Consider the following 15,478-nt stretch of genomic DNA (forward strand, 5'->3'; position numbering starts at 1 on the left):
GGGTATTAGTGATGGTCCGATGTGGGGGGGCTGAGGATGGTTCTACTGCCTATAATTGGAGTCCGAAGCCGCGTCGACACCAGCGGGTAGACAGGTGTTCTCGACCTTTCTTTGAAGGCACCTCCCCTTTCGTCTCCAGCCAGTGCCCACACGCGGAGGGATGTATTTATATTTAGGGATGTCTCTCCCCCCCCCCGCCGTGTGCTTTTCATAAATAATCATTAACACGTCCGCCATAGAGGTTACAGGAAATACGAGGTTGACCTTTCGCCACGGCGGAGCATTGAGCGCCGGAGTGACCCTGGACATCTTTCAAACTGAATAACTGTCATCCCGGAGCGGGAGAGGAATTGCGCTGCGGTCCTTGACCCACATACTGTTTGATGAGCCTCGGGGATGATGATTGGGCCTTCTTCCAGTGGCCGCTCGGACTTGTAAACTTCCCCCCCGGCCGGAGCGTGGGCGAAAGGCCGGTGTGACCCGTGCTGCCCAGGGGCCGGGCTGGCACGTGGACCGGCACGGCTGAGCAAGCGTTGGCATTTCCCGGGCGGAAGTAGGATCGGGGAATCGGGAGACGGGGGGGGGCATGATGCGCATTAAGGAAGTCAGGAAGCGTCTGGCTGGGTCCCAACAGCACCTTCTCTGAATAAGCGAGGAAGTGAGTTCGGATGTGGGCTGATTTGGAAAACAGAAAATCTCGATGCACAGAGTGAAATCTGGACGCCGCGGGAGTGAACCGCAGACGGGTTGACGAGTTTTTATCGAATGATTGTGCAAACTTTTCCACTCGACAGACTCATTCATATTAAATGCTTAATATTACGCTTCGGGGATTGGCTCATTTTTAGCGTGCGGCCGAAAACACAATGAGCGATGGATTAATGGCTTCCATCATTAATTAATGCTGCTTGTTTATAACTGATTGGGGAGATTTCCCATGGTGCTCAGTGCTGATCGCTACCACATTCCCTCGCAAATTGAAATGAAAGTACTGCGTGATTTATGCCGCCACTCGATGCTTTTATAAATATAAAAGCTTTCATTTGTCTTACAGTGAAACAGCACTACCATGTTTTCTAATTATGCGTTGAATTAATGCGTTCACTGTTTGCAAATGAAAGCTTTGGGTGATATGACTTGATGTTTATTTCAGGTCCAATGTCAGGAGCAATAACACAGTTGCTGTTTGTTTTTGCCTTCAATATGACAACCACAAACTTGACTAACATAATATATTTCCCAAAACAGGAATTTTTGCGTCAGGTCTCTAGCTAAAGTGTGCATTTACTTTTGCAGCTTGATAAAAATTAACCAAAGTTAACAGAACACTGCTTGTATAAAAATAACTCTTTAAACATTTACGCATTGCAGATTTGAGCAACTAGGCATCTTATTCATTTATTCATTGGAAATAATCATAAATATAATTTATTTTTCATTGTAAAGAAATGCCTACTTTTCTCTTCTTGTTTCTTACACTCTAATTCCTTATTTGTCTCCCTTGCATACAAGAAACATGTATCTACAATGCCAACTGTGTGTGCTCTCAGATAGGTTAAAAATGCATTTCATCACTTTCTTCTCCATATTTTTGCCACGTCTCATCTTTGAGTAAACTCAACACTGGGGCCTTTGTGAGAAGATGTATTTCTGATATATTTCTCTATGGAGATGTCATAGCCCAAGTAAGTCCACATGATTGAACAAGGAGCATAACCCATAAAAAATGTTTGTTTTCAGTGCCATGGTTTGGTCAACTCACACCTTAATAGACAGAAGTAGGGTTTTTCCGTGAAAATATGTCTGAAATTCAGGGGTTGATGTAGGTGATTCAGTTCCACAGTACATGAGCATTATTTTGTGTTGAATGTTGGATTTAACCTCTACGCTGTGCATGCATATGACAGTTTATGAATTTCAGTGTCCAAGAAGGAAACTGATGCTTTTAGGCCTTGACATGACTACATGAAATGTATCATCTATTACATTGTTAGTTTCTGACTTTTTGCCTCGCATGTGGGAAAAAATTTGCTCTTGATAAAAGATGAGATCTGTGGAAGAGTGTGAAGACATAGGGAATCCAGTAAAACATTGAACTGTACATTTAGGCATTTAGCAGACGCATCCAGAGCGCCTTACACAGATTACATGTTTCTACATACAGTCAGTCCACTGATACAGCCACATATTTACTGAAACTGTTCAGGTTGTGCCTCGCTCAAGGGTACAATGTCGCACCCCCACCCGTCCCCCCCCCCCCCGATATTCTGCTAAAGCTGCCTTTGTTTTGGCTTCATTTGCCCACAGAATGCATCACAAATCTAGCCGTGGAGGGAAAATTTAAGGGTTTTCATTAGCCGAAAATTATCCCACTAATCGCCTCAGGATTGTCTCATTCGTTTAAAGACAAGGTTGCGAGGATAGGCAGTTAAGGTAGGGAAGAGGTTTAATTTGTATTAAGAAATTAAGAGATGATGGTAGGATAGGGAGTATGGTGTGTAAGTGTGCCTCTGGGGGGGTGCGATACAGTGTAATTATCTTGGTGGTAGTTCAGTAATGTCAAGCTCACTTAATCTTAAAGTACCCAAAGTCGAAGAACCTCAGGCGCACGAATGATGGAAAGGACGGAGGGCAGGGAAGAGTGATGTCTGCAGGCAGAAATGAAAAGGTCAAGGGCCTGATATAATGTTTTATGCTCCGGTGGCTCGGGTCAAGGTGAAATGCTCCTCATTCCTGCCTTCCCTTCGGGCCAGGGCTGTCAGAGGCGTTTTGTTCCGTTTCTGCATGCGTCACCCTTGTCCTGGAACCCACGCCGTCACCCAGAAACCGCAGTGTTTAGCTTCCCGCGTTCCACGATGGACGCAGAGGCCATCGTCAGACGCGGCATAATGTCAAGCTTCGTTTTTTTGAAAGCCTGCAGTTCACCGTGAGTGACATAAAAGGGGAGGCTTTCAGCTTATCCAAACAGCTTACACTTTAATCGTGAAAGGGAAAAAAAAGCAGAGCTCCGGTAACCAAGACAGTTCAACTTGCTGATGTTTCATAAGGTACAGTGTCTATGGTGAGGTCAGTATGGCCAAGGGAAAGACATCATCAGCAAAGGGCAGCATTGGGTGGAAGTAGTCCAGCATTGAGAGCAACCTCTGATAAGTTAACTATAACTTACTTTCTGGGACAAGAGTAACCAGTATAATACAAAAAAATGGGTGACTTCACAACTGTTTCCATTTTTTAACACTACCTGTATATTTCTGGATAAATGTTTTATTATTGGACTTGTGATGCAAATGTCAATAAAGCCTTGTTGAACGCAATTTGTAAAAAAAATTGTTACTTGTGAATATAAAAATGCAGTCCAAGCTCTGCCAATACCCAGTATGTATCCCTATATTTAAGCCGACTGTGTGGTCTCCCTTTGCAGAGAGAAGTCGGGATCGAGCTCGACAACAGGCTGGACGAAGGGGGGTACTGCTGCCAGTATTGTCGCCGCTCCCATCGTTACTGCCGTCGCTACCACGAGCCCCTGGGCGGCTTCTGGCCCTACCCGTACTACTACCAGGGCGGCCGAGTCATCTGTCAGATCATCATGCCCTGCAACTGGTGGATCGCCCGCATGCTCGGAAGGGTCTGAGGAGGAACGTCCGGGTCGGGGGTCCTCACTGCTAAGGACAGCGTTCCTGTGGTCAGCCGTGGTGTTCGACACTACTTCACCTTAGCTTTTGTTTTTGGTTTCTGGTGCTAATTGGTGCTACAACAGGAGGGGGGGGGGGGGGGGAGTGCTTCTGATATCTATCACTTCAGGCTCTTCAAAGTCAAGTGGTACCCGTGGCGCACCGACAAACCACAGGCTTTCAAAGCATCTTGATACTCAGTTCTTTGCTGTCAGCTTGCTAAAGTGTTCCTCGTCGCTCCCTTTCACCAAATAGGAAAGAAGTGATCATCAGCTATCTAGCTTTTCATATATGATCTTTCAAATTTAATTTACTCTTGAATGCGAAACTAGCCTTTTTTTATTTGCGCATTATATTCGTCGTCATGGCTTGTGCCCCATTGCGTTTGTGCATGATTTAATATGTTGTAATGACTTCTGAAATAAAACTTCCATTTTTTATTTGTCATTTTCAGTTATGCTGTCATATTTGAGTCTGCAGCCCATGATTTTTAATAGACAGCATACAGACAGGGAAGTTTTTTCTTTTGAAATTTATCACAGTCAAATTTAGAGTACTGTATAAAGGCAGAAAACTGTCTATCATGTATATATTACTCCTGCATGATAGTAAGTGTGAGACTATTTATGGAGACATTTAACAGCATGATGTCTTTTGGTCTTTAATATCTTTTTTTTACTTGGGCAAGTGTAATTTTGATTTTTAAATGAATAATACTATTAAAAGATAACATCAGCTATATATTTTGTAATTGTTTTCCATGTCAAACATACCACTTTAAACATGTCTATTTTTAACATTTCTTGTCTTTGCTGGTTTTGTTTAGGACTATCATTGTTACCATTCTCATTTTTATGGTTATTAGAACCTTAATCCAAGAAAAGTTATATAGCTTGCTAATTAAATATTATCCATTTCCCAGCTGAATATTTACTGAAACAAAGCAGGTCAAACACCCTGGGTCCATAGGCAATGTCCCATCTGGGAATTGACCCTGCAACCCCTAGGTTATAAGCCTGTCTTTAACCTCAACCTGGGGAACAAGGGGAAGGGCCCCTGCAATGTATTTTCTAGTGTGAGTAAAATTTATAAGATGACATTTGGAAGTCTCCTCTTCAGCAAGATAGAAGTAAAAAGAAACTGTAAGCACATGCCAGGTAATAATATAATAGAGCTTGAGTCTAGGTGTCATTAATCACATGACAACTTCAGACTAGTACCTTGCAAGAGGGTGATGTAAATAATGTATATACATGTACATATTCAGGAATTCTGAACATCACAGGGATTCCTTTTAAAATAGCGTATCACAGGCTAATACATGTGAAAAAGGAATTTAAAAATACACTTTATAGTACTTTATACACTTTTTTTATACACTTTTATTTAAACAAATAATCTCAGATATTTGGCAGAACAATAAATACCAACTTTATATCCATCAATTCGAAAGCGCATTACCTTTTTTTTTTTTTTTTTTTAGAAATCAGTGTTCTCTAATATGTTCAATTTGGATCTGTTACGGCAGCAATGATAGGGATTAGATTGTGGAGTATATGGCTTATATACAGGATTGCTACCTGTAAGCATTAGTAACCACTATCAACCACAAATTTGTCTCTCTGAAAAAGGGATGCAAATGATCTGGAATGAAATAAACGTCACCAATTTTACCCTGTTCACTCATAATGAGTCCATGTAGCCCTCATACATCAACCCTTAAAATTGTTTCTTGCATTGATTATGAATATACAGTAGAATATTTGGGAATTGCATCAGTAGTTATGTTTATTTTCAAATGCAGTTTAATGTAAATATACAGGAAATATGTAAAGTATAAAGAGTCAAGTGAAATTCCACACTGCTTCTCGCAAAGTATAAATAGGGATCTTGGGTACATGTTGCAAGCTGATGCAACTTGAATATATTTTGTGTTTGTGTTTGTGTTTGTGTGTGTGTGTGTGTGTGTGTGTACAGTGAGCTCTATAATGTTTGGGAAAAAGACATATTTTTTCTTGATTTGGCTCTGTACTCCACAATTTTAGATTTGTAATCAAACAATTCACATGTGATTAAACCACATTCTCAGCTTCTGTTTAACCCCTTTGTACTGATGCCAAATCTGGGGAGCCCTGGGGAGACCTATCTGTTTCTTTCTCCTTAATGGTGTCCCAAACAGTTGAATTCAGTAAGCCGAAGGTTTGGCCTATGTCTCTGACTGCTTTTTTTCATATTCCTCAGCCTCATAATGGCTTCCTTGACTTTCATTGGCACAACTCTGGTCCTCATGTTGACAAACCCCAAAAATAGACCCCAAAGGCAATAAAAAGGCTAGAATGAAAACTGAATACTGAAAGCTGTTTTATACCTGCACTAAGGAAGCAATTGAACACTCTTGACTAATTAGAAACACCTGTGACGCCATTTGTCCCAAACACTATGATGCTCTGAAATGGCGGGACTATTTATAAAAAGTACTGTAATTTCTACATGTGAATTGTTTTATTATAAGTAGAGAGTAGAGAGCAAAATCAATAACAAATTAATTTGTTCCAAACATTATGGAGCTCACTGCATATACTCGCTCGCTCTCTCTCTCACACACACACACACACACACACACATACACACCTGCACACTTAATTTTTTTATTAAATGTTTTGATGGACCGTTCAAAGGTTCAGAGGAACTGAAATAAGCCAGTGCTCTAGATATGAAAGCATCTGTCTATTAACAGTGTGAGACCATTATGTCTGCAAAGGACTCATATCGCCCATCTATCATAGGTTGTCAATCGAGTGAGGTGTCCTTGATAAATAGAAGCTGTATATTTTCCGCCTGATTTAATTGTCAATTGAGCATTCAAACAGCACATGGAATTTCTGGTGCCTGAGACAGTCACAGGGTGTTCTGTTGAAGCCAAGCCACAAACATGAAGGCAGACTCAAGCTCAGTTAGTGAGGAAAAGTCACTAACCAGTTAGGGTGGAGGAAAGTCACTGGGCAGATTCCTGGCAGTTAATTGTCACTGTCGGTGGCCATACTGAAAACACAGTACGCAGGACGCCAAAAATGGTTTGCATTGAATGAGACTCATCCATGGCGCCATTCAGCATTTCCACAGGCTCTAGAATATTCCATAAAAATAGCTGGTCATTTTACACTGCATACAACTTTGAATGTGTATCTAGTTAGGGCTTGAAATATGTTTTGAGGGGATTGGGGGGAAAGTCGGGCATTGCAAAACAAACACGTCAGGTGTTTCAGTCGATGTACTGAACATAGATAAATCAAATGTCCAACAAGGAAGACTCATAAACGACGATAAGGTCAAAGAAAAAACCTTTGTGAGGAACTACCTCAGGTGCCCTTTAGCCATGTGATTGATCAGTTTGCTGGAAGAAAACTGCTCGACTAAAGAACTGAGGAACACAGGGAGGAAATATAATGGTTAGACCTATAGAGCAGGGCCATATTTGCCATGGCGTATTAGAGAAAACCAGCATGTCCACATCCATCCCTCACGTTGCAGCAAGTGTGTTCTCATGCTGGGCTTTTCTTAGAAGATCAGACATCCCTTTTGCCTTTGTTTTTTGTCCCCAAACAGTTCTTACCATTAGGTTTTGATGAAAAAGAAACATTTCAATAAACAGACATGTATATTCACAAGGATGAAGCGTGACTGAAGAGCGTGGCAAGTTGATCACAGTCAAAATGCACTATGTGAAGGTCTGTCAAATATCAATTCTGTTATTGCTATTCTGTTACACCCATCTTCATACCATGCATTCAAAGAAATTCCAAATGAGTTATTTTTGAGACAATATGCTATTGCCATCAGGAAAGTATTTTATGGCCATGACAGTCTGATCACAACAATTGATACAAATGCAAGTAGTAGACAAGCCTGTGCGGTTGTTGGGATAGATTATAGTATGGGCTTTTAAAAGATGAACAATTTACACAGCTTTTGCATTTTTTACATAGTATCCAGTTATACAGCGGGAGTGGATATATACTGAAGCAATGCAGGTTAAGTAACTTGCTCAAGAGTAAAACGGCAAACCTGCATCCTTTAGGTTACAAGGTCAGTTCCTTAACCTCTACACTGCCGCCTTATCAGTAGCAATTAACGGGGTCTGAGGATAAGCTCACCAAACCAACTTGACCTACTTTGAGACATGAAACATGAAACAGTAGCAGAAAATGTTTCCTGCTGCTGCGCCATTTTTTTTAGTTTACACATTTAAATTGGTTGCCCATTTTAAGAAGACTGGAGAAAATACAAATGGTAAAAATAATAATGTTATCATTCTTAAAGGGCATATCCTCCACACTGGCAAAACATTTCATTTTTTACCCTTTTGTCCGGGATATATTTTGACTGCAACCTTTGAGAAACACGAGCTCCTCAATCTCTCACTCACTCACTCACAAAATCATTACTTACTGTGAGAGTCGGTGACTGATCGCCCATCCACACCCCCCGCATGTTATATGCTCATGGTATATTGCTTTCAATTAAATTCCTCTAATCAGTGAAATAGAAACCATCAAGAGGACCCCGAAACAGTGCACTTGGGATTTTATCGCTTTAAAAAGGAGCCATTTGGAGACAGTGTGGTAAAAACCGTGGAGTGACCGAGTCTCGACCCATACTGCTGTGTAGCCAAGGGTTCGATTCCCAGCCCTGACACTTCTGGACTCTGATTTCATCTTCATCTTTCTTCCTCTCTGCTTTCCCCATCATAGTAAAGTGAAAAAATACATAAAGAGGGCAGACTGTCTGTTCTTTAAAAAAATTAAATAAATGGTCCATTTCAAATGATGATTCAAAGGGCTGCCTTCTATTCTAATGTATTGCTTTTTTTTCGCTAATGGTTCAAAATGGCACAACTCTAAAACTTTTGATTAAGGCTCACTTACATGCACTTAATAGATTATGAGTGCATTATGCATAATTAAAAATACATTACTGTCAACTAGTCAATATTAATAAATGTTAGTGAATGTATCATTAACATGGAGGCCAGGAAGACCAGATTGAGAAAACTCCACAGAATGTTAGTGTGTTTAGATGATATAATGCACCATAGCAAAAAGGAATATTCTCAGCTTCCATGAGATTTTTCAATCTGACAACACAGGCCTCATTTTATATGTGATTCTTATTTATAAATGTTGAACTAAAATTGTATTTAGGAAGTGACGTGCAGTTATTAATCCTTTGTGACAAAATAATAATTGCGCTATCATCGAAAGAGTTACCCTACAGTCTTTATTAAAGAGTTGTTTAAGTGCTCTTTCCAAAATCCTCAGATGAACTGTAGCGTGTTGATGAATTGCACAGAGGGAACTACATAATCTCATGTCAGCACTACTTACAAGCCTTTGAAATGGTGAAAGATGAGGAAGGCCCAGAACACTGTCTGCCATGCTTTGCCATCATGAGGAATATTCTTCAGCAAATAGTCTTATGAATGTGTCATTATGATCGTTTATGAATAACGTTCACCAAATTAAGCATTTATTGAAAAAGAAATGGTTTCAACAATTACACCGATAGGTTAAGATGGTGCCCCCTGTTTGTGGAAAGCAATCATCATTGCACGCTGTTAGAATGCTTTGCAAGGATATGGTTCAAAGTTTAACTAGACTACAACTATGTACTGTCTTTGCACAGGCAGCGAAGCTTTGCAGAAATATTGACATCAAAAGACCCAGTAGCCAATGTCATTCAGGTCAATCAGCTCTGTTCAAGAGAACTGTTCTATTCATCATCACAAGATGCCTCACTACCATTAGTATGATCTGCACCTCAGTTATGTGAACAGAATCACTCTATTACTTTGCCTTATTGAGTAAACAATACTAATGGAAAGCTGTAATACATTTAATCCAAAGCATGTTTTCATACATTGACATTTTCTTTGTGGACAGTCACTTTCCATTTGTTTAGCATCAACTGTGATAAGACACCACGCCACACAGAATCATTCAAAGCCCATGAGAGCACATTGGTTAAAAGGAAATTGCCAGAACCGCCTGGGGATTGTTCAGCAGTGCAGACATGAATTCACTGTTTTTGCTACTAAATCAAAAAACTACATTTGAGCTGTTTATTATTGTTTTCACGGATTTATTTATGCATTCAAATTAGAATTTTATTTTAGCAGGTTGCTTTATTCCTGAGGGTGGCTGAGTGAAAGGAACACGCACACAGACAACCCTGAGGTGATTGAACAATGAAATCCAAACATTTCCTGTCTTCTTGCTTGGGGAGTAGGGTGTAGCCCCACTGCCATCTTGTGGTCATGGTGGGTACTACTAGTAAATGAACAAGAGTGAATGGTTTGTGGGGTACCTGTCATGCACATACATATTAAACAGCTTCTCTAGCCATAAAGCACAAAATGTTGAATTCTTTAGTACTGCTCTTAGTAGAAAAAAAAGCCACTACTGAAATAGCATGCAAGTAGTGACTAAAAATTACTTCCATAATTTTTCAAAACCCAAAACAGTTGTATATTTGCTCTTGGAGTTCCTCATTCTCTCTTCCTATATCATGTCATAATAGTATCATTCAGTGCTCACACAAATGGCTGTTTTACATTACTCTTGAGCATGAGATTTCTTTGTGTGATTCCCTGCCAGGATGAACTTGTATCAAGTATAAGCCCCTACTGCATCAAGCTTGAGGTTGGATGCAACTGACTCCTGGTGTTTTGATTTGGAACTGCAAAGTCATTTAGACCACAGACCTGAGGATGCCTGTTCCACATCAGCCGCTTTAAGAGGAGTGACTGCAGTCAACATCCACCCAAGAAACCACTCACTATTCACTAGTTCATGTTCTACATTAATAGCACATTATTTGAGCTATTTTTGAGGCTGAACTGACCTTAAAGAATCCTAGTGCTGAGGAGAAAAGTGAAGAAGAAAAAAATCCACGGCTTGTGACTTAATAGGCCATCAGTTTCATCTCCACATCAGAGAATTCCGTTTAATCAAAAATGTCTCAGATCTGGGGCACATTTCTGTCCCCATTTGTTCTAACTAAAAGTTATAACATTGTACCAGTGCTCACAAATTGAGTTACTGAAAGTACAGACATTAAATGATAAGCCTGCTTCTTTTAGCAAAGCAGACTAAAAAACTACAGATATGAATATTGCATACAGTTAATGAATTACTAAACTAGCCTTTAAAAGGAATTACAAGTCTTAGTCCATGAGGCGATGGAGAAGCTATAGCCTTGCTTTGTCCCAGGGATGTAACATTGTGTGCTCTAGTGCTGTATGGGGGGGAAACAGACCAGACATTAGTAGCCTGGCACTGGTTTCAGAAAGCTCCGAAAGTCATCATTCACAATCCCACACTACAGTAGCGTAGCCCTTTTTGATTCTCTAATGTATTACAATCCCAGAAAGGTCATGTTATGTTACTCATGTCACAATGTTCATTGATATTAACTAGAAACAATCCAAGCTTTACAGAACCAGATTTTCTTCAAAAGAAAACTATCAGGCACAATTCTCCCTGTTGACTGTCCACCCCCATAAACCCCTGACCCCCATATTCTTGAAGTCACAAGCTGCACATGTCCAAATTATATCTTAGTGAATTTTCCTTTTTTGATTTTTATAGTAGACTAAATCCTGGAAACCCTTCCATTTTTACACTTGAATCCCTTATTGATTCTCCATGGCATACATAGCTGTGTGTGACATAATGTGACCTTAAAATTATATATCATCCTTCAGTGTCTAATTAAGGATGATTAACAGCTCACGCCTATTCAGAGGTTGAAGAAAAGCCAGCATACACAGTGGGGCCCCAAGATTGAATTTAAAAGCCCCTGCCTCAGAGCAATGTACTGTTGATATCCCAAACAAGTAAACCCAGAATGGCAATTATCCACTGACTGTGCCATGAGCAGCAGAGCTCTGGTAGACCTGCACTAGGCCTCCTGGAGAAGGGCTACTTTTTTATCACATTACCCAGGCTGTACTCCCATGGCATCACACACATTTAAATAGCAGGCATTCAGTCTCAGAGAAGGATGTGAAGTTTTTAGAGTCATCATCCTTTCATTATGAAAATAATGAAACATATCTGACAAACTTGAGAAAGGATCTTTATAAAGAGGAGCAATTAAAGTATACAGCTACTCATGTTTTCAGTAATATATAATTTGCTCCATAGATACCCTCTTCCAGGGTTTCTATTTTTAGAAACAGACAGCTGCAACATTATATAGAAATAATTAATGCAATACACGTTGACACATTAGTTATTAATATTTATCAGTTTTATTGGCAAGGTCCCTTAACATGGTGTTTATTCTCACTTTGTACAGCTGAATATTTATTGAAGGAACTCAGGTAAAGTGCCTTGCTCAAGTTTACCTTGGCAGTGTGCCACATGGGAACTGTATCCAAAATAGCTGCTGATGTATTGCTAACAGTTATATTAGTAGACAGAAAAAAAATATCTGAGAAGAACAGACATAATGTTAAAGGGTGCACTAAAGATGCGATTTTTTGATTGTCAATGGCTGCTATCTCTGCTCCATTCGTAGTACCCTCTAGCAACATTTTGTTTTCCACCAATTGCTATTTTTTTGATGCCTCTCATTCGCCAGAGCAGTTAGGGGTTAGGTGTCTTGCTCAAAGACACTTCGACACGCCCAGGGTGGGGTTTGAACCGGCAACCCTCCGACTGCCCTCCGACTGCCAGACAATCGCTCTTACCTCCTGAGCTATGTCGCCCCCGAAATATTATTGGGGGCGACATAGCTTTTTTGTGATTGGCTCCTGTCTGTGTACATACAGTGCCCTCGGTAATGTTTGTGACAAATAATGTTTTTCTTGATTTGGCTCAGTACTCCAAAATTTTAGATTCATAATCAAACAATTTACATGTGGTTAAAGGGCAGATTTATAAAGGGTATTCTTATACTGTAGATTTTGGTTTCACCATGTAGAAATTACAGCTGTTTTTGTCCCATTTCAGGGAGACATAATGTTCGGGACATATTAATGTTATGTAAATGAAAATAGTTATTTCCGCTAATAATAATAATAATAATAATAATAATAATAATAATAATAATAATAATAATAACTAGACAATTCCTGCATAAATTGTGAAGTGTGGTTGCTGCCAATGCAAAGTCGAATTTGTGCAGAACAGAGCTTTATACATTATGTAAACATTATTCTTACAAAATAATTCAGTATTACAATTTTGGAAGAAGATGACATATTTCAGGTTTCGTATGCAAGGTAGTTGATATGGTGTTCAAGGCAGCTGCTAGGGTGTTCTAGGTGGTTGCTAGGGTGTTGCTATGTGATTGCTATGGAGTTCTAGACGGTTGCCAGGGTGTTGCTAGGTAGTTGATATGGTGTTCTAGGAGGTTGCTAGGGTGATCCAGGTGGTTGCTAGGGTGTTGCTGGGTGGTTGCTACAGAGTTCTAGGCAATTGCTAGGGTGTTGGGTTGCTAGGGTATTAATAGGTGGTTGCCATAGAAGTTGCTATGGTGTTCTAGGTGTTTGCTAGGGTGTTGTATGCGGTTGCTAGGGTGTTCTAGGAGGTTACTACAGCTAGGGTTAGGGTAACGGTTATAGCTATAGTTAGGTTTAGGGTTACAGATAGGGCTAGGGTTAAGGTTAGGGTTACAGCTAGGGCTCGGGTTAGGGTTACAGCAAGGGTTAGGATTAGGGTTAGGGTTAGGTTTACAGCTAGAGTGATGGTTATAGATAGAGTTAGGGTTACAGCTAGGGTTAGGGTTACGGCTAAGGTTAGGATTAAGGATTGGGTTACAGCTAGGGTAAGGGTTCAGGTTACAGGTAGAGTTAGGGTTAGGGTTACAGCTAGGTTTAGGGTTAGGGTTAGATTAATAGCTTGGGTTATGTTTACAGTTGGGTTAGCTTTAAGGTTAGGGTTACAACTAGGGTTAGGGTTAGGGTTGGGGATACAGCTAGGGTTAGGGTTACAGCTAGGGTTAGGGTTATAGTTAGGGTTAGGATAGGGTTACAGCTAGGGTTAGGGTTAGGGTTATAACTAGGGTTAGGGTTGCAGCTAGGGTTAGGGTTAAAGCTAGGGTTAGGGTTACAGCTAGGGTTAGGTTAGGTACGGCAAAGGTTAGGATTAAGGTTTGGGTTACAGCTAGGGTTAGGGTTCAGGTTGCAGGTAGAGTTAGGGTTAGGGTTACAGCTTGGTTTAGGGTTAGGGTTAGATTTATAGCTTGGGTTATGGTTACAGTTGGGTTAGCTTTAAGGTTAAGGTTACAACTTGGGTTAGGGTTAGGGTTGGGGATACAGCTAGGGTTAGGGTTACAGCTAGGGATAGGGTTATAGTTAGGGTTAGGATAGGGTTACAGCTAGGGTTAGGGTTATAGCTAGGGTTAGGGTTGCAGCTAGGGTTAGGGTTAAAGCTAGGGTTAGGGTTACAGCTAGGGTTAGGGTTAAAGCTAGGGTTAGGGTTACAGCTAGGATTAGGTTTACAGCTAGGGTTAGGGTTATGCCGAGAGTTCGGGTTAAGGTTAGTTTTAGGGTTACAGCTAGGGTTAGGGTTAGGGTTACATCTAGGGTTAGGTTTAGAGCTAGGGTTAGGGTTGAAGCTAGGGTTAGGGTTAGGGTTACAGCTAGGATTAGGGATAGTATTAGGGTTACAGCTAGGGTTAGGGATACAGCATGGGTTAGGGTTAGGGTTACAGTTAGGGTTATTGTTAGGGTTACAGCTATGATAAGGGTTAGTGTTAGACGTTATAGCTAAGGTTAGGGTTAAGGTTGAAGCTAGGGTTAGGTTAGATTCATGGTTACAGCTAGGGTTAGGGTGAGTGTTAGGGTTACAGCTAGGGTTAGGGTTAGGGTTGAAGCTAGGGTTCGGGTTAGGGTTACAGCTAGGGTTAGGGTTGAAGCTAGGGTTAGGGTTACAGCTAAGGTTATGGTTAGTGTTAGGGTTACAGCTAGGTTTAGGGTTAGGGTTACAGCTAGGTTTAGGGTTAGTGTTAGCGTTACAGCTACGGTTAGGGTTAGGGATACAGCGAGGGTTAGGGTTAGTGTTACAGTTAAGGTTATTGTTAGGGTTACAGCTACGGTAAGGGTTAGTGTTAGGGTTATAGCTACGGTTACGGTTAGGGTTGCAGCTAGGGTAGTGTTAGGCTTACAGTTAGAGATAGGATTAGGGTTACAGCTAGGGTTAGGGTTAGTGTTTGGGTTACAGCTAGGGTTAGGGTTAGCGTTGCAGCTGTAACCCTAAACCTAGCCTGACGAGCAGGTCTCTTTTTTCACTTCGTTCAACAGAGCCTGGCCGATGCCTTGACCTTCTAGGCATAAACAAAGGAGGCAACCTTCCTGGGATAGTTGTATTTTCCCAACCAAACAGAGTGTTTTGACCAGGCGTGGTCTAAAACATGCACCGGAAAACATTAGCGGACGCAAAGTGTTCCACAGACGCGCATCAGTTCAACACAATTTGGGGAAAATAATTGTATTGATTGTAAAGGGCAAACAATCAAAACCATTGCTTATTCTGGCGATTTTTCTAGGAATTAATTTGATAGCAGACTGCATACCGTAGGCCACGCTTGAAAAATTAAACTTTTGCCAAATCCTGTAGGCAAGCAAGCGAGTGCATCTCTGTTCGATAACAGCAAATCCAAACATACGTGCTGAAGGACCTTCAACAAAGTCACACCATGTTTTTAGCAAGTCTGTGATATAACAGAATTAAAAGCTTCTTTGAATTTGTCCATAATTCTGTTTTTAGCAGATAATTTGCGTTAGCTCGATAGCTGATGTG

At 40.7% G+C, this 15,478-nt stretch overlaps 1 protein-coding gene across 1 annotated transcript in view; it reads left to right on the plus strand.

Annotated features, from left to right (window-relative positions):
• The window catches only part of tnmd (tenomodulin), a 61,451-nt gene extending 57,638 nt beyond the window's left edge, over positions 1-3,813 (plus strand). Inside the window, exon 7 of the mRNA XM_035432729.1 lies at positions 3,422-3,813. Coding sequence (XP_035288620.1) covers positions 3,422-3,631 — 210 coding nt within the window. The 3' untranslated portion in view covers positions 3,632-3,813. The remainder of the gene's footprint in view (positions 1-3,421) is intronic.
• The last annotated feature ends 11,665 nt before the right edge of the window (positions 3,814-15,478 follow it).

The sequence above is a fragment of the Anguilla anguilla genome, chromosome 9, assembly GCF_013347855.1.
Source record: "Anguilla anguilla isolate fAngAng1 chromosome 9, fAngAng1.pri, whole genome shotgun sequence".
In the NCBI taxonomy this organism is placed as follows: domain Eukaryota; kingdom Metazoa; phylum Chordata; class Actinopteri; order Anguilliformes; family Anguillidae; genus Anguilla; species Anguilla anguilla.